Consider the following 20,127-nt stretch of genomic DNA (forward strand, 5'->3'; position numbering starts at 1 on the left):
TAGGCGAATTGGGACTCAGCCACTAGCTACGCACTTCCTCTACCATAACCACAGTAGAAGAGTCTTAAAGTGGCAGGCACCCAGAAATGTCAGAGCCTTTTATACAAGTATGGTGTGCCATCAAGAGTCCGCTGAGACCAAGGTGGACAGAACAATGCCGCCTGTCTCTTCATGGAGGTGTTTCGAGGTTCTGACAGGGGGAAGGAGGATGGAGTAGTAGACTGCAACAGTGAGAGGCATCTTTGTGCACTCCATTACATCTACCTTCCTCGAATAAACCGGGACTTGCATCTTTATGTTAATCAGTGGAACCATCACCGCCTGAGAATGTGTTTACACGACAGATTCTCACGATTTGGCCCTTTTGGCCTACCATAGTTATCTGTTGTGCTTGTCAGTCTCGTCGCCGAATGGAACATTGAGCGCCATAGAGGCCAAGTAGAGGCAAACTCCTTCCTCAGCTCCGCCGCCGCACACTTTTAGCGCAGCTCCAACCCATGACCGTGACGTCTAGCGGCTCATATCTTATGCCTGATTACTATGGGATTTTGGCCAGACGGCTGGCGAGCGTATACACGCTAGTTCACCTCTCAGTTTGCTTAGAGATCACCAAAAGGTGCACAAATCACACTTCGTAGACACACACACGCTGAACACAGACACACACACACACACTGAACACGGACACACACACATACACACACTGAATCTAACGCAGATCTGGAGACAGAGATGTCTTTATTTTTACAGATCAACAGAATGTGTTAAACTGTGTTTCTTGTCCAAACACTGACAAACAAGAATCAGTTTAACACAATTAAGCTTTGCTGACCAAGTACAAAATAATTCACACAAACAGTTCATAAAAATACAAAATATTACATACATTTTACCAAATATTAGAAAAGACTAGACAGATTCGGACAGATTTACATCAAGTGTTTTTCTCACTGCAGACATTCACCAGTATTATCTTTTACACACGGACACATTAAACAAAACATCTGATCTCGTGTCTACTTTAATTATTTGATCTGAATGATCGATCAGTCTTGTATTTTGAGAATACTTCTCTTCTCTATATCATTCATCTCCTTTAAAATTAGAGAAACGTTGTAGCGTAGTTCCTGGAACTTGGCAACTGGAACCTAGAAAAGAGAGAGAGAAAATCAATCACTCACTCACTCTCTCACTCACACTCTCTCTCACACACTCACACACACACACACACACACAATCATGTTGATCCAGCAAAACACCTATAATTATTTTGAGGTATTATAAGAGCCATATTTGTATACTTTAATTGTTCTGTTCTGTATTTTTTGGAGGAAAGTACAGTATACTGATAATAAGCAGACCTAATAAAGTCGACTCTTTTTGTTACACATCAGAAAATATGAAAATAAAAATGAAGCTGCTAAGAATGTGTGAGCTTCTGTCTTTGATGCGTTAGTAAATCTCAGATAAATGAATAATGCAATAATAATAATGATGATAAAGACCTGGAAGCGATGCACGTGTCCATCGGAGAGCTTGATCTGCATGAGGATTGAGGGCTGAAGAGCTCGAGCCAGAGAACTGACACACACACACACACACACACACACACACACACACACACACACACACACACACACCAGTATCAATCATATCTGCTTCTGTTCACATTAAAAACATTATTATTATACATTTTAATTATAGGCGCCTTTCATGGCACTCAAGAACACCTTACAAAATCCATAAAAGCAATTTAACCAGACATTAAACAATAAAACCAGTACAGCAACAAACATTAAATCACATTAAAGCCTGCCTGAACAGATACGCTTTAAGACGAGATTTAAAGACCGAAAGACTAGAATGTTGGGAACACTGAACATTGGCGCATAACCGTGACCTAGAGTTTTTTCACGTAGTGTAACTGCGCAGCGCTTCTGCATTATACGTCACACGCATCTAGGGCTGTAATCTCCCAGTCGATTATTTGGTCGATACGTTCTGGCTCGACCAAAATTCTGATTGGTCGATTTTTTGCCGCGTTCATTTCATCAGGTGGAAAGCACTAATTGCTAATGGGGGTGTTTTCAGAGCACCGCTGTTTCCCAGGTAACAGTCTGTCTTCAGAACACCCCCCTTGTTTTCACGTCTTTTGGATTAGCCCAACCCACTGGAGAAGACGGACAGATTGAAGAAAGTAGGCTACTAGAAGGTTTGCTGAATATTATTACTTGATCTGTTTTTTTTAATAAACATTCTTTTTTTATTAAAGTGGACGTGCCTTTTGTGTTTAAGAGTAAAAGCTTTAAGTTAATAGTCTATTCGTGTCTCAGCCGCGAAGCTGAGCTCCTATGTTCAGCCTCGCTCTGTGCGAGCTGCAATGAAATGATAGTGTCTGTCAATTATAATACATATGACAAAAACAATTGTCTAAATTATGTTGCATATTCCTCAAAAGTTCTTGTGATGATGATATCACTAGTTGACAACATAGTACTATTTTCGGAAATCACAGGCTATGATATTGCGCGCAGATGCACGTGATGCAGAGCCGACAGACTCGTGTGAGACTCATTTCAGTGCAAAATAATTAGGTCAAAAACGATTTAATACTGCAAATAGCCTACTAGTTTTTTATGTTTATTTATAATTCATTTAGGCGGACAACAAGGCTACTAATTACTGCACACAGTGCGCAGCTAATTAATTTAACATTTTTTTTCCCTAACGTAATTTTTAGTCGAAAATTTCAGGACTTTAGTCGACCAAGATTTTCTTTGGTTGATTACAGCCCTACACGCATCACACACGACCAGCGCCGGCCAATAGTGAGCCTACGTGTGACGTATAACACAGAAGCGCTGGGCCCAGAGAGAAGGAAACGAATAGTGGAATAAAGTCGTTATTTTTGTGCACAAAAAGTATTCTCGTCGCTTTATAAACTTAAGATTGAGCCACTGGAGTCACTTGGACTATATTAACGATGTCTTTAATGCATTTTATAGGCCAGCAAGTTATAACGTCTTTAGAAGCCTATGGAGGAGAGATCCAGCACTCAGATTTAATCACAAATATCTTAATTTGTGTTCCGAAGATGAACGAAGGGGGGTTGGAACAACATGAGGGAGAGTAATTACTGACAGAGTTTTTATTTTTGGGTGAACTAACCTTTTCAGTCAGCGGTTAAGTGTTCCTCTCAGCTACAGAGAAATACAGGAACATTTCCCCGTTATTCTCCAGGTCTGGAATATTAGACCCTATAGACCCTTTTAGCGCCGGCGTAACAGTTACATCACAGCGTTAGCAGGAGGCTAAACTAAGGGAAAACTGGAGGCGGCCAATACAAACCAGCACAGACTCGGCTAATTTGAACGTTAATCCTGTCTGATCCTCCATCAGTGAGCGAGTGTGTACGGGTCGGCCAATCTGGCTCCGTCCATTAAAATTAACTTTTTTAAATAACAATCGTGGGCCTGGACAGTGAGCGACCTTACACATTAAGATCAAATCAGATTTTCTCCAGTCATTGTTAAAAAAAAAAGCTAACAAAACTTGCTAACTAGCGTTCTGCCTACACCTAAGCTAACACAAAACATCACTGTGTTTACTAACTGACAAGGGGTCCATAGGAGGACAGGTGGGACGTCTGGGAACCCAGAGTTATGAAGAATATGGCTTCCGGTTTTAGAAAGCTTTAGCTAAACTCTAATTGTAAAAGGACAGTAATTGCTTTAAATGCAGTTTTTTCAGAGATTTCAGTTCTTCATGTCTATATGAAATGATCATTAGTACTGTACCTGGTTGAAATGGCAACATCAACTCTCCATTTAAACTCCTCCATCTTGGCCAGACTCGGCTCTTGATGTCGAACACTCACTGGGGTTAGCCTGGAGGAGGAGAACCGGTTATTCAAGAACCGGCCAGGATAATGCAGTCAGTCAGTGTGTGTTTCGCTCTGACCTGTTTCCAAAGACCACACTGGACACGTCTGAGAGGAACTCTTCAGAAATCCTGTGATCAACAGATAAATACATCAGATAAGTATCAGATACATACGAAAAAGGAGAAAATATTTTACCAGCATAAAATAATTAATTTTACTGTACAAGACATCTCTTACCGAAGAGCTCTGAGATCATCATTGAAAACCTGAAACAAAGAGAATTCAAATTCATTTTGATTAAATTGATGCGTTGAAATATCAGTTTTCATATTCACACAGTGCATCATGATCACAACACAAGTCTGTAATTGCAGTAATTCAGCAGTTCTACACACTATTTTACTTTCAGGGATATTTCACCTCTGGAAAGATGAGTGTGTATTTAAATTGGGTCATTTATGTAGTGTAAATGTGAAATTATATTAGAAGTTGGAGTCTTCTAGACTGAGAAAAGCCAGAAAATGTATGTTTGGCTCACGTGGATGAAAGACAACAACTCCCAGAATGCACTTTCTTCGCTGCCCGACGAGGACACTCCCAAGCCACGCCGACCGGTTACAGAGGGAAGTATCGGGAGAGTACCTAACCCTAACTAGGCTACTAGTGGACTCGAAACTGGAAAGACGGCGTGTTACCGTGAGATCCCCCTATGGGCGGGTTGAACACATGCGGGACGAGCTCCTCCTCCTGGCTGTAGTCTCTCGCCTTTGGACACAAGGGTCTCCGAAAAGAAAAATATTAGAAAAGGCAGTATCTCCACAACTATGTTCTTTTTAGAAAGAAATGATATCTCCGAGGATCTCCAGTCAGGATTCAGACCGTACCATAGTACTGAGACTGCTCTCATTAGTATGGGGGTATTATTGTTGCAATATTCCAAATAAATAGATTAATATTCACAAATAAATGTAAAGAGATTCACAAAAATGTATCGAATTCACAAATAAATAGATTAAGATCCACAAATAAATGTAAAGAGTTTCACAAAAAATATAAAATACACAAATTAAATAAAATGAGATTTGCAAATAAATCAAATATTTACAAATGTTTTATTATTTTACAAACACAACTCTGCCTGGAATTTATTTGTGAACCGCTTTCTGTGCATTTGTAAATCGCTGCACACATTTGTGAATCGGTTCCTGTGCATTTGTGAATCTCCTCACGCATTTGTGGATTTCGAAACACTTCTAGCGTTGAAGTGCAGACAGATCCACAAATAAGTGGACTCCACCCACCGCCTACTCAAGCCAATCAGATAACGGCCACATCGAGCTGGCCAATCGTAGCACGTTCTCGCTTCAACCAATCACGTTTGGCTTTACACTCGGCGTGGGAACTGATTCTTGCATCCTTGAAAGGAGCAGTAGTAGCGCTGAACTGTTTGTGTGGTAAAAACACTCTGTTTTCAAAAGATTGTTGGAGTTTATATTATATTTCCCTTTATATTTCCATCAGGATACACTCAGAGAATTATGATAATCAGAGATCCCGAGCATCATGAACAGTCTCTACACCGGCAAGAGGCGCGACACAGCGCATCAAAAGCAAATAGGCACTATCTATTCACTGCTGCCGTTTCAAATAATGTAAAACTAGCAAGTTTGAAATGTTAACACATATTCCCTATGTGACGTCTGCTTAGCTGCAGACATGTCTGCATAATCGTACTCTTAATGGCTCCGATCGTAGCCTACTTTGACTAGTGCTGGTTACTTGAAAAATCATATTTCGTGATAGTGACCTGGACGCGGGGCATTCATTGATAGTAAACGGATCCCCGCACTTCTAGATAGATAGAAGATAGATTAGATTAGAAGATTAGAAGATAGCCTCGCACAGGGTAGACACGATGCAAGAAATTACAGGACATACGATTTTGCCTTTTAAAGCACAATTGCGGTGACAAATAGCGATAGGACATAAATAAATGTCATGTAGAATACCAAATATGAGGCCAAATGACCACCCAATATGGAATGGTCCGAGCCTCAGCATCAGCGTTTTCTGCAAATAAAAATCTTGCAATGCAAATTAAAAACTTGTGTAGCTATTTATGAGTTGAACCCAGTTATTCATTAGTCAGCTACTTGATGCTTTTCTGTTCTATCTTGAATAACGTGACGCGTCCATAATGCGCTGTTCCCATAACAGAGATGTAAAGGGCTGTTGCTCTGGCTTTTTTCAAGGCTCATACAAATTGTGGCTTGGCTTGACAAGCAGTCTAATGGTGTAATTCTAACAAAATCCAAATTTTAAACATATTTTATGGGCCTTTACGAGTACTTTTTGAAATGCAGATGAATGATGAATGAGCACAGAGCAAGATCGCCGAGTGTAAAGCAAAACGTGATTGGTTGAAGCGAGAACGTGCTACGATTGGCCAGCTCGATGTGGCCGTTATCTGATTGGCTTGAGTAGGCGGTGGGTGGAGTCCACTTATTTGTGGATCTGTCTGCACTTCAACGCTAGAAGTGTTTCGAAATCCACAAATGCTTGAGGAGATTCACAAATGCACAGGAACCGATTCACAAATGTGTGCAGCGATTTACAAATGCACAGAAAGCGGTTCACAAATAAATGCCAGGCAGAGTTGTGTTTGTAAAATAATAAAACATTTGTAAATATTTTATTTATTTGCAAATCTTATTTTATTTATTTGTGTATTTTATATTTTTTTTGCGAAACTCTTTACATTTATTTGTGGATCTTAATCTATTTATTTGTGAATTCGATACATTTTTGTGAATCTCTTTACATTTATTTGTGAATATTAATCTATTTATTTGGAATATTGCAACAATAATACCCCCATATTAGAGTCACAGATGATCTCTAGGTAGACTGGGGATCATTCATTCATTCACAGATTCAATGATTTTTTGCAAATTCAGAATGATTAAATTCAAGATGATTCACAATAAAATTCAATGCGATTCGAGGATAGTGTTAATGGCTATAAAACCTTATTACAGTGTTCCAGGTTCATTAAACACACAATCCTTCCATGCAGAGACTAGAATATCATGCACTTCCCAACTCGATTTGCTCTTATCATCCGATCGTGGTTGTATCTCTATTAGTGTTACTCGATCTCAGTGTTGCATTTGACACCATTGACCACAACATTCTTTTAAATAGACTAGATGCCTCATCGATCACAAGTTCAGTATGGCGTACCACAAGGTTCAGTACTAGGACCGCTGCTGTTCACTCTGTACATGCTACCATTAGGAGATATCATTAGGAAACATGGCATTAGCTTTCACTGTTATGCTGACGATACTCAGCTCTATATTTCTTCAAAACCTAACGAAACTTACAAATTCACAAAATTAACGGAATGCACAGCTGATATAAAAAATTGGATGACTAGTAATTTCCTACTTCTAAATTCTGAAAAAACAGAGTTTCTAATTATTGGACAAAAAACTTCCTCACGTAATAACCTAGAATACTGTCTAACACTTGATGGCTGCTCTGTTAAGTCTTCGTCGTCGGTTAGGAACCTGGGTGTGCTCTTGGATACCAATCTTTCATTTGAAAGTCACGTGTCTCGTATCTGTAAAACCGCATTCTTCCATTTTAACCCTCTGGGGACCAAGCTGTTTTTGGGGCCCTTGAGATGTTCTGAAATGCCTTGACATTTGTGCTTTTTTCAGTTAATTATAAACATGTTAATGGCTAAGGTGTAAATTCACTCTATATAGCACAAACAGGGCTACCATAATATGCGAGCAACGTGTATGTAGATGTTTGTATTTTTAAGAGAATAATGTTTATGCGTGGTTATTGGAAAAAATAAAAATGAAAGTTGCTGAATTAAGAACACAAAACACATATTAAATATGTGTCCACAAGACTTTTGACTAATGGATGTGGTCCCTTTGAGTTCTAGCTTCAAAATTATGTGAAAAGTCTTGCTTTATCGTTCACAAAAAAAAAATACATTGATTTAAAATGGTGTAAAACAGGTTTTGCTTGGAAAGCCCATATGCGAGGGGTGTGTGAAGGAGGAGTAGTTTACATCTTAGATTACAATGTCCCACCCACTCTGCATAATGACTCTGCCTAATGAGCCATTCATTCAGGTGTGACACTGACTGAGCCACAATGCAAGGACAAAATATATATTTAGACTTATATTGACCATTTAAGATTTCGCTTACATTTCTCTTGTAAATATGTTTTGCTATTTTATTAAAAATGTTACAATTACAACAATAATTACAATTTCAACAATATTTCAAGTGTACTCTTTCTTTGTAAAAAAAAAAAAAAAAAAAAAAAAAGAAGATTATAGGCCTACATTTTATCATATGTATTTATTAGTTTGAATATAGCCAACATTGGAACATCTAACATCTTAGTCTATGACTTTATTTTTGACAAAAATAGTATTTTATATACACTGCTCAAAAAAATAAAGGGAACACTTAAACAACACAATGTAACTCCAAGTCAATCACACTTCTGTGAAATCAGAATGTCCACTTAGGAAGCAACACTGATTGACAATCAATTTCACATGCTGTTGTGCAAATGTAATAGACAACAGGTGGAGATTATAGGCAATTAGCAAGACACCCCCAATAAAGGAGTGGTTCTGCAGGTGGTGACCACAGACCACTTCTCAGTTCCTATGCTTCCTGGCTGATGTTTTGGTCACTTTTGAATGCTGGCGGTGCTTTCACTCTAGTGGTAGCATGAGACGGAGTCTACAACCCACACAAGTGGCTCAGGTAGTGCAGCTCATCCAGGATGGCACATCAATGCGAGCTGTGGCTAGAAGGTTTGCTGTGTCTGTCAGCGTAGTGTCCAGAGCATGGAGGCGCTACCAGGAGACAGGCCAATACATCAGGAGACGTGGAGGAGGCCGTAGGAGGGCAACAACCCAGCAGCAGGACCGCTACCTCCGCCTTTGTGCAAGGAGGAGCAGGAGGAGCACTGCCAGAGCCCTGCAAAATGACCTCCAGCAGGCCACAAATGTGCATGTGTCTGCTCAAACGGTCAGAAACAGACTCCATGAGGGTGGTATGAGGGCCCAACGTCCACAGGTGGGGGTTGTGCTTACAGCCCAACACCGTGCAGGACGTTTGGCATTTGCCATAGAACACCAAGATTGGCAAATTCGCCACTGGCGCCCTGTGCTCTTCACAGATGTTGCAGGCAGCAGAACGTTCTCCACAGCGTCTCCAGACTCTGTCACGTCTGTCACATGTGCTCAGTGTGAACCTGCTTTCATCTGTGAAGAGCACAGGGCGCCAGTGGCGAATTTGCCAATCTTGGTGTTTTGAAAATCAATCAAAACTAGAATGTCACACACACCTAGGATGAGTTGAGGGAGAGTAAATCATGGGCTAATTTTAATTTTTGGGTGAACTATCCCTTTAAGTATCGGTTTCCAGAATTGTAATCGATTTTCCATTCCCTATAAAGCACTGTGGGTTTGCTGTAGCAGCGTCAGTGAAGACAAACACTCCAATGAACACAGTAAAAACACACACACACACACACACACACACACACACAGAGTGTTAGGAGTGTCCTCAAACCTCGTGTCTGAGCGCTGGCCTACGCAGAGCCTCCTTCAGGAGAGCGTATAGTCCTGCCATCACACGGTTCAGGCTCTCCTCTGAGATGAGTCCACTCTCTGAGATCCTCTGAACACACTCACAGCAGTCCTGGCCCTCCATGGCCTTCACCACCGCTGGAACACAGCAGAACCACACAGGTGAACCCCAGAGGAAAACACAGGTGAACCACACAGGTAAACGCAGGAGAACCAGGTGTGGAACCAGCTGAACACAACGTAGCAGAGAAACAGAAGTATAGGACAGAGCTAAACCGTAAATAAAGAGTTCCTGACACTCTAATTCCTGCTCAGCACCGCATGAGACTAGAGCTTTAAATTTGTTTTTTGTATAATTGTATTATTATTAGACTTTTTAATTAAATTAAATAATTGCAACTGAATCTGAATTTAAAAAAATGCAGCCAATAAAATAAATTACACGCTATTTAAAGTAACACAGTAAACTACTTTAATACAGAGCAGAGGTCTATTCCAGCTCGAGCGCACACATGTAAAGCTTGCAGGAACACTCTGGCAAAAGAAACGATTATGAATGCGTTGAAAAAAAAGTAATGCAGTAACAAATGCTATTGCGGTATTAGAAAACACAGTGCAAATTATGACAGAGTGCAAACGAATCCGAACTAGCAAGGTGTGTGAAAGTTTCACAAAACTTCAAACCAAGAATGCTGTCGTGTGCAATACATGCAAGGCGGAACTTGCTTTTCACGGGAGCACAACATGCATGTTGAAGCACAAGACGAGCCGGTGAGAGGTGAATGTTCTCCAGCTGGAGCTAAATAACTAACGTTAGCAGTAAATCTCTTTATTAGACAATGCAATACTACTAATAATAGCAATAATATTAACAATAATAATATAATTACAGTAATGTGATGATTTATTTTTGCATAGAATAAAGCTTGATCGAGCTTAGGAGTCAGGGCTGTTTTTCTTACTGTAACACTATTAGGTATTACAGTCTTATCACTTGCCTGTATTTTGTTCCATATTCATGAAGGAGATGTTATGAAGAATATCATGTCAGTTACTTTTTCATACTGTAAATTAAAAGGTGAATGAAAATGTCTCTGTCAGCTCAATTGTCATGCCAATTTTTTTATTTTTTTTTACACTTAAAATAATTGTTTGCAGATAAAGTTTGTCTGTAATGCAGCTGATTAATTTTCATTTTTTAAACAGAATATTTAACCAATGCTTAGACAGCATTTGTGTGTGATTTGAGTTGGACAGAAATCTGAAAACTTGTTCATTAAAACAACCATTTCAAAAGCTGAAGTGATTTTCTTTTTTATATTATAGCCTAGTTAGAATATAACTCAGTGTTTTAACCAATTGAAAAAGCTGAATAATCACTCCAAACTTACTGATTAGTCTGCAAAATAAAATCGTTCTAATAATCGTTAGATTAATCGATTATCAAAGTAATCGTTTGTTGCAGACCTATTTATTAATAAACCAGTGTTTTCTGAGTCAGTGTCGCTGCACAAATGAAGTTGATAATGAAAACTCATATCTTCAGTAAACACACCTCTAGAGAGAAACGCACCTTTCATACGCATTACAGAAACAGAGAATGTGTTTTCAGTTCGTTTAAAAGTAGACATTTCAAACTATGCAAGTATACGCTGAGTTTCGGTTACACATGCACGACACAATACCGTATATAGTTCATCATAACGTCATACATACACCAGCTAGCCTAAATTGCTAAATCTACCCGAGTTTTCATATCAACAGAAAAATATCCCAGGATAATAACCTATCATCTCTTGAGACTCCCTTGCCTCACTGTATAATTAATGATATGCGGAAGCCCCGCCCCCGTCGTGATCTGATTGGTTACAAGGTAGTTTGTGACGTCAGAAACACCAGCGATTTCAAAGTGTGTTTTTGAGACTGTCTTTGGTTCACTGCAGTTTTAAGGAGAAAATACTCAGCAATGCTGTCGACTTATGAATTTATTTGGTTTGTCTTAAAGCAGATTAAACACTGTCTCATAGACACATAGCCTAAACAACATAAAAAGCTGGATTTACACCACAGGGGACTTTAAACATACTGCTGCCAAAACACCTACGGTTGTGCTGGATTCACAAGTTTGTATAACCTCGGTGTGTGTGTGTGTGTGTGTGTGTGTGTGTGTGTGTGTGTGTGTGTGTGTGTGTGAGACAATGTTTTTCAATTCAACTCGTCATTCGGTTTACAAGATCGCGGATGTTTATGTCCTTCAGTGTTTTATGTGAACGCGCTGCTCGTCACGTGAGCGGATCGTCATACTGAGATCACGGGGTTAATCGGGCAGTTTCCGAAAGATTCGCCTTTCGGAGTTTATAATGAAGAGCTGGTAATGAAACTGACCTCCGAGTATCTGTGTGAAAGTGTCTCTGTGGAGATTCTTCAGGTGTTTGCCCAGCAGCTCCACCTCAGCAGGGACTCTGCCCCCGAATAAGCTCACGGACTCGCTCATCTTCTGCACACAGACGCGATGAGGAGAGAGACTGGCTCTGACAGATCCTGAGCTAGCTCTCCTTCTCCTTCCTCTTCTTCCTCTTGTTTACTGGCGATCCACTCTTTAGCAGCATTATCGCCACCTACTGTACTGGAATAATGAAACTCGCATGGGTCTGAAGTTTAACATCTGTTACACACACACACGCACACACACACACACACACACACACACCCTCATAGAGATCCATGTCCAGCTCTGTCCACACTCAGATTATTATATTCTATAGTTCTGAGTCATATATGTAATTAGTGTTCTGTATAGCTGTCTGTCCATTACACCTTTTCCTAAAATATCCTCATTCTTCATTCTGTCCTTCCCTTTCTTAAAGAATAAACATCATATTTTTGTCTTGTGTTGTTTGACTCGTGTTATTATAGAGACGGCAGCGGGAATATAATACATTAAAACAGTGGACTTTGAGCTATAATAAGCATGTCCCAGCCGGGTCCGTCACCATGGGCTCTCTGGCTCAAAAAGCTCGTATGTAAAATATAAACCTGCAGAAATAACAAATCCACAAAGGTTGTGATATTAATGTTGTACACTAGAGGTAGCCACAGAATCTTTTAATGTGTTTCCTATTAGTTTAAATGGAAATGCATTGATCTAGTTCATTTGTATTATTATGCTGTACTAACAGTATACTTTTAGTGTAGAAATATGTGAAAGACTTATGGATAATTACATGTTTCATAACTTTTATAGACCCCCCCCCCCCCCAGACATGATTCGCCAGACATGATTCCCCCCCCCCCAGACATGATTCGCCAGACATGATTAAATGTATTGCTATCTAGAACGAGTAAGAGTTAACAGATGAAATAAATACAAAATTGTAATTTATTAAAGAGGCTACATGCAACTTTTTCCCTAAAATAAACGTAACAATAGCCTTTTTATTTGACCATTTACGACTCAAACATCTCCTGATGAGCATAGAGCTGGTAAGTCCCGCCCATCCGTAAAACCCCAACTGGACCTCTAGGTTGAAAAATCGTCAATGCAAGTGAATGCACAACCAGGGCCGGCGCTAGCCATTTGGGTGCCCTAAGCACAAATGCTTGGTGGTGCCCCCCCCCCCCCCCCCCCACCCACCAAGGGAATAACAACCATTCAGAATTTCTTAGTTAGGTTCTCTTTACTTCCAAAATAACTGCTGCAAATAAATAATTTTACATTAACAATGGCACCAAACATGAAAAGAAATAAATAATAAAAAGGTTAAAATTATAAATACCAAATACCACCACAATTACTAAAAACACAGATTTGGAACTGAACAATGTAAACACAGAAAGTTAAAAGTGCAAAGGTCAGGCACAATATAATAATTCTGTACATAATTTGACAACTCTGTGAATATGAAAATATACAAACACTGAGATTGTGGTTTTTTTTTTTTTATTCTAATTGCAGTTTCAAAGTAAAAAAAAAAAAAAAGATTTTAGCCATGCAGGGCTAAAGCCTCGGATCTTTTGCACTACTATAGCGACGCCCCTGGACATGCATAGGCGTAATTTGCGGGTAGGACATGTCCCCACCACTTTTGAAACATCTCGCGGCACGAATGTACCAATACAAACAAAACATCTCCAGTTAACCAGCAGAGCATTCATTTAATTCGTTTTTTAAATAAGAGTGGATTTAGCGCTGAAATGTGTTGTTTTTTTAAATCAACTGATCAAAGTGCTCGTTGCCGAGCGATCAGTGGCGCGGATACTATGTTTGTTTCTGGCTCGCGCACAGCCTTCACTCAGACGCGCGTTTCAATCCGTTGTGGAGAGACTCTCTATTCGCTCCGGTACAATTAGAAAACAAAAAGCACAAAAAGTGTCCCTGCCTGATATACAACCACTAAAAAACATAATCGGTTTTGATGAGAAAAAAAAAAAAAAACTACATGAGTGCGGATTAGAACTCAGAACCTCTGACACGCTTGGCAAAAATTCTACCACTGGACCACTTAAATACACACATAATATTTGTCGGATCAACATATAATAGGCCTCATTGAACGACCACTTAAACCCAATATTAACATGCTTTAGACATATTTTATTTGTTATTTATACTAGTACCCTATTGTGATGATTTTTCACGACCCAAATTTTTTGGTGCCCCCCCAAGCACTTGGTGCCCTACGCGCAGTGCGTGATGTGCGTGTGCGGAGCGCCGGCCCTGTGCACAACATTATGAAGCTGCAGACTCGGAGCCTGCATCTACAGTCCCGCATTCTCAGACCCCTCGTTTTTCGAGACAGCGCCTCCTGCTGTTCGAAAGATCGTATAACACCCTTATCCAAATGCCATTGAAAACAATAGGATGCAATATTTACGGTCTTGTTTTATTGAGTTAATTGCGTTTTATAAGTTATCCAAATAAATATTTGTGTTCCCTGCTTAATGCAAGTGCCAAAAAAACTCGTGTTCTCTGACTAACAAATTACCCAGTAGTTATTTTTTGAGCGTGAGTGTAATTGAAAGAAAATTACTGATGGAAGGGATACAATTACAGATTGAACTATCTTCTGAAAAATATTATGTGATATTATATTATATTGCTACAATGTTTTTTTTATTCAAATTCCAATTTTTCTTTCAGTTCAACCTAAAATGGTCTAATTAACATTATACCATGCTAACATTACAAAACCTGTTTTTGATCTTTTGAATGCGAAGCAAAACTCAAATAAGAATAGACAAATCACCAATAATAAACAATTCTGTACTTTATTTAACGATCACCTAAACAAGACAAAGCAAAGAAAAAAGGAAGAAAGAATTGTGTTAGTGACTTTACTTTTCGTCTTCAATTGCATTAAAAAAACTCCTCATTTATAAGTCCCTTTGGATAATGCCTAATAATCTCACATAGGCCATGAATTATGGCCTGTCCATATAAATAAATAAATTAATGAATTAATTAATTAATATATAAAACATTGCATAGGCTATATGGCAATAATAGGAACAATCCAATTGACAAACATATAAACATTTTTATAATACATAAATTATATAAAGTAAAATAATTACTCCGGCATTAATTAATTCAATTTATAGTTTTAGGAGAAAAGGTCTGGTAATTAAAAAAAGGTCAAACGGTGGCTTGTCTACAAAAAGTCCAAGGTTAAAGGCTAACGTTAGCTATCAAAATATTTTCGGGGGAAAAAGGCGAAAAAACATACATTAACGGCTCAAATTTTGTTACAAACCATCTTTACAAATATTAAATGGACTATATGTTGGTGTATCGATGAGCTAAAGTAGTTTGATTAAAAAAGAAATCGAATGAGTATGATTCACTAAATAATATTTACGATACTCGCGTTTCGGCTTAAGTTCTTCGTGTTTATCCGATCCAATTTGATAGGAGGCGCTGTCTCAAAAAACGAGGGGTCTGAGAATGCGGGACTCTGAGTGCGGGACTGTAGATGCAGGCTCCGAGTCTGCAGAGAAAATAATTATTTTTTTCAGCGCTTCGAAACTAGACGGTCATTGGATAAATGCTGCGATTAAGTCCCGCCCATGGAAGCTCAGCTTCTCTGGGGGTGAACGGGGAGTGGGCTGGCCTGGACTCCGGGCTTCCGCGTGATGATTGGAGGGTCTGAGGGTCTGTCGAAAGGCTGTGTCTCCTTTTGATTGACAGCGATTTCATACAATAAAAAGTCGCTGATATTGAAGCTGTTCGAGCTCAGTCCCATCGCGGATTTTTCAAAGACAAACTGCTGCAACCTATTTCTTGGTATTTGCTTGTCGAAATTGCTAGCCAATTTTTATAATACATTTCACACAATTATACATTTATACCTTTATTATATTATTACTTATTATATTTTTATATTATTATTATTAGTAATAATTCAAAAATAATTTTAAAAATATCTTATTATTAGTAGCATTATTATTATACTTTATTATATTATTATTTCTACCTTTATTATATTATTACATTCATTTCTCACAGAGCATTTTCTTGAAAAGGAACGTAGAATTTACGTATAAATAAATGAATAATTTTTATGATGTAGGCCGAAAATGAGCTTCCCCTCTTTGAAAGACCAGCAGCCGCCACTGCTCTGCTCTGTCCCTCTAGGGGGTTTAGGGGCATGCAAACTAGGATGTAAGAAAAATGTTGTGCATTTTAATGTTAAATTCCTCAATCTGGTGCACTTATGAGTTCAAAATTAAAAGCTCCAACCCATTTTCAGTGTGCAAATTAAACAAAGAAAAATGATATTTCTTCGAAAATTCTTCGCGTTTAGTTAGGCGAACTAAAAAGTCTTTTAGTTACAGTTTCTGTCTAGATTACACTACGACATAATAACAGTTATAATACTAATCCCATGACAGTAATAGCCATATATTGTAAAACAAACAATGCACTGAAAAATAAAGGAAACTTTCATAATTAGTTTTGTACTAAGTTCTATACTTGAAAGAGATAAGCACATGATCTTTTATTTTGACGCAAACTGCATCAAGCTTTTGTTTAGGCAGAAAAAATGATTTACAAACGCCTCTCATTAGATTTCTAGTGAACTGCGGTAATCGTCAACTATGCAGATGTGGAAACAATCTGTAACTGGGTAATGGGTTCCTACACTCATGACATAGCCTAAGTGTTTTGAAAGTAGTTCTGCTTACCACAGGCTCTACACTCTCTCATCTCTCTCCTGATCCTCCTCATTATCATCATCTGCCACAGGAGCTGATTGAGTTCCTGCTGCTGCAGAAAACAAAGCTATATGTTGACACATTTTACAGCGTCTGCTTGAAGGGCCTGTATCTTTTTTTCACGGTATTTCTCTGTACATTCCTTGTGTTTCTTTCTTTTCTCCATCTCTCAGACTATTTTGACAGATACACGCAAACACAGCACTCTTGCTCAGAGCCCAGAGGGGGAGGTGTTTAAAGATGTGATTGGCCCAGCCCAGTGTCAATCAAGAAAAGAACCAATGGTCCGCTGAGCTACGTGTTTCATGCAAACGGCAACATTCTAATCTGAAAAATGAAGCCTACCCGGAAGTGCGAAAAACTGCAAAACATTGAAAATCCGCTAGGGGCAGGTCCCAAAAGGGAGCAAATGTCCATCGCCCCCATGTTAAAATGTCCGTTTTCACAGCAGAAATTCATGTTTTTACAGGTTGGTCCCATGGACTTTTATTGTATTTTTCGATAGGTTCCGAGTGCCTGACAACTGTGAGGGGTTTTTCTAACTCATTAGTTAAGATCGTATTTAAATATAAAATGTATGACAAATAAGGGCGTGGTTAACTTTGATTGACAGCTTGATTGACAGCTTAGGCTGCGCCAAGGAAAATGACAACATAAGAAGCGCCATTTTTTAATACAGTTGACATATAATACTACTGTTTCTGTATCATGGAATGTAGTTAAGAGTTTTTCAGGCAAGAATGTAGTTGTTTAAAGCTCAAATCTGTGGTTTATTTATAAAGATTTATGAAAATTGTATCCAGTTGATCTGGCGATGACCGGGCGCTCAGCGCGATGTACCCCGCCTGGAACAGCCTTTCCTCGGCTAGTCGTTCTGACGTTCGCCGCTGACTCTGGCGTCTCTGTAGTGGTTAAACATGAGATATAATTAATCTTGTGTATATCTAACGGGCGATTTTTGGTCTCATGAATCTATAATTTGTTCCCTGGCCAATCGTTTTGGCTGAGGGGAAGTTTCATAACGTTCATGTTCGCCAAACCAACACAAGGATGTAATTAGCTAGAACTATGCAGTCAGCGTTAACTTTGGTGAAAACATACAACATATGTTTCTAGCAGCTAACTTAGCGATCGATCTCTATTGTAAATGATCAAGCAAATTCACAGGGGCGACAATTTGTGTGAATGATTGTTTTCATCCACTGTTTGTTATGAATTTGAATGTTCATTTATAGGCTGTTGACAACTTTGACTAAATTTGTTTACGCCGCCGCCGTTGTTTATGCTTACTGGGAAACGCGAAGCTAACGTTATCTTGTTATTATTGTGTCCTTGTATGGGAGCTATAGTAACCTCAGGTGGCGAAACGATTTTAAGATAATGTTTCTCTTTTTCTGCAATATATAAAACCCTTTATCTAACTTGGTGACATTACACATTGAATGAAGTATCAGTAAAACTTAATTTTGTTTGTACTAGAGACTACTTTGACTTTCCTTTATGCCAGAGGGAGGGGAGGAGGGAGGAGACGGGGTGAGGAGGAGGGAGGGTCTAGCTAGCCTCCGTTTAGTTTGACAACAATTCGAATGTCAACAAAAAGTTACGACTCTCAGCATCACTTAGAGCACCTTTAACCCCTGTATATAGAATATAATATATAATAATCCAATCCAAAGAAAGAAACGAGGAAAACAGTGCAGTGCATTTATCAAACGATTAACAATTGAAACAAATGCTAACAAACACTTTCTTAAAAGATGGTGTTGTATTGTCCAAGAAGAGGAAATAGCCATTTGTTTATTCACATGTTTATTCACATCAAGCAAAGACTGAATTAAGTATCCTGATATTTCACCTTAACCTGTAAACCCATTACATGTTGTATAACTGTTCCCAGGGTGTATTTTAGTTACATGGCATTGATAAGAAAACCACTGAACATTAACATATTTAGTGAGATATCATCCCAGACCCATGTGTTCTTTAGGAGAACCACATATACATGATCCCCTTTCTCCAACAGCAGTGTTACGCCGTTGCCTCCGTTCTCTGCAGAACCCTGCTTTTGTCTGTGATGTCCTGTTCTTGCTACATGCTTTCCATTTCTATACAAGGCCACTATTGTTGGATTTGCAGGTCCACAGTGGTAGAAGAAACTGAAATAGTAAACTCCCCGTACCGGCGCTGAGAAAATCCCTGTTAAAGAGTGAGACAGATCTCCGTTTCACAGCTGTAGACATGAATTATACAAGTGTTGATATTGTGTTCAACAGCGTGGATTAACAATACCTGTGGCCGGGCCGTAGGCTTCACCAACATTAATGAAGACCTTCTTGTAAACCAGTGTTAAATCTGTGTTAAATGGTCCAAAGAAACCATTTGATCCTAAAGAAGCTGAAAATGCCACCTTTGGTCTGCCTGAAGAGAACAAATACCTTCTTAAAAATCAAAAATATCACTTCTAGACTGCTTTAATTCAATATGAAGCTTGCCATTTCCTGAAAACAGATTTCACTGAGAAATCGCTTGTAAATTTCATAAATAATTGCTTTTCAGTGTGTTAGGTCTTCAAAAACATCAGTCTCACCTTGGGTTTCCATTTTGACTTCCTCAATCTGAGCTTCACTGTTAGCAAGTCTGGACATCAGCTCCTGCTGACTGACTTCCAGAGCTCTGAGTCGCGTCTCTGAGGCTTGTAATTTATTTTCTAATGCTCCAAGCTTCTTCAGTAGGTCTATGCATATATTCAAAGGACAAGTCGACTGTTTCTTTTCATCTTGAGCACTCAATCCAGAGGCGTCCGGTTCTGGTGTGATGGTCAATCCTGCGGCATTCGGAGCGAATATAAGACATATGAACAGAAGAAGAATTGCTATTGTTGACTTCATTCTTAATGCTTCAGCTAAAGCGTGTTAGAGATGTGTCTGCTGTATATGGATGTTTTTAACAGAATATTACAATTACATATTGTTTTTATATGGTTATCTTCAGTAATTCACATGTGATGGACAATTTAGCCAATGACATGCAGCATACAGTAGATTTATAAGACTGTTGCTCAAACTATATTGTTTTATTGACTTTGTGCTAGCTTAAAGATTTACAAATTGATGATAAATGCAATACTGACCCATAATGACTGTTCTTAATGTCAACTTTGATCAAAACAAAACACTGAACTTTGGACTTTGTACTTACTAACAGTACAATGTAGGTTATATTAGACATGCATTCCATCATGTTTTCTACATCGACATTCGACATTTCGACAGTTAAGATTTGTTGAACATGTGAAAACTGCAACACCTTCTGTTGAATAGTCATGTCTAAAGCCTTCTGTTCATAATCAAAGGTGACTTGACATAATCCCCCCTTTTACTTTCTGAATCCACTG

The 20,127-nt window shown here is 38.8% G+C and overlaps 1 protein-coding gene across 1 annotated transcript; it reads right to left on the reverse strand.

Moving 5' to 3' along the window:
• Window positions 1–721: 721 nt before the first annotated feature.
• On the reverse strand, window positions 722–12,146 carry commd5 (COMM domain containing 5). Its single transcript, XM_081381931.1, has 7 exons — window positions 11,904–12,146; window positions 9,502–9,656; window positions 4,121–4,149; window positions 3,961–4,011; window positions 3,798–3,887; window positions 1,506–1,581; window positions 722–1,148 (listed from the first exon to the last, which is right to left on the reverse strand). The coding sequence occupies exons 1-7, from the start codon at window positions 12,010–12,012 to the stop codon at window positions 1,047–1,049; spliced, it is 612 nt and encodes a 203-aa protein (XP_081238057.1). The 5' UTR covers window positions 12,013–12,146; the 3' UTR covers window positions 722–1,046.
• Window positions 12,147–20,127: the final 7,981 nt, after the last annotated feature.

This window comes from Scardinius erythrophthalmus (assembly GCF_964197995.2).
Source record: "Scardinius erythrophthalmus genome assembly, chromosome: 13".
In the NCBI taxonomy this organism is placed as follows: domain Eukaryota; kingdom Metazoa; phylum Chordata; class Actinopteri; order Cypriniformes; family Leuciscidae; genus Scardinius; species Scardinius erythrophthalmus.

Coding starts and splice junctions, on each gene's coding strand:
- commd5 (XM_081381931.1), bottom strand. CDS start 12,012: ATGAGCGAGTCCGTGAGCTTATTCGGGGGCAGAGTCCCTGCTGAGGTG. Junction 3,888..3,960: donor AGTGTGGTCTTTGGAAACAG/GTCAGAGCGAAA, acceptor CTCCTCCTCCAG/GCTAACCCCAGTGAGTGTTC. Junction 1,149..1,505: donor GACACGTGCATCGCTTCCAG/GTCTTTATCATC, acceptor TCTCTTTTCTAG/GTTCCAGTTGCCAAGTTCCA.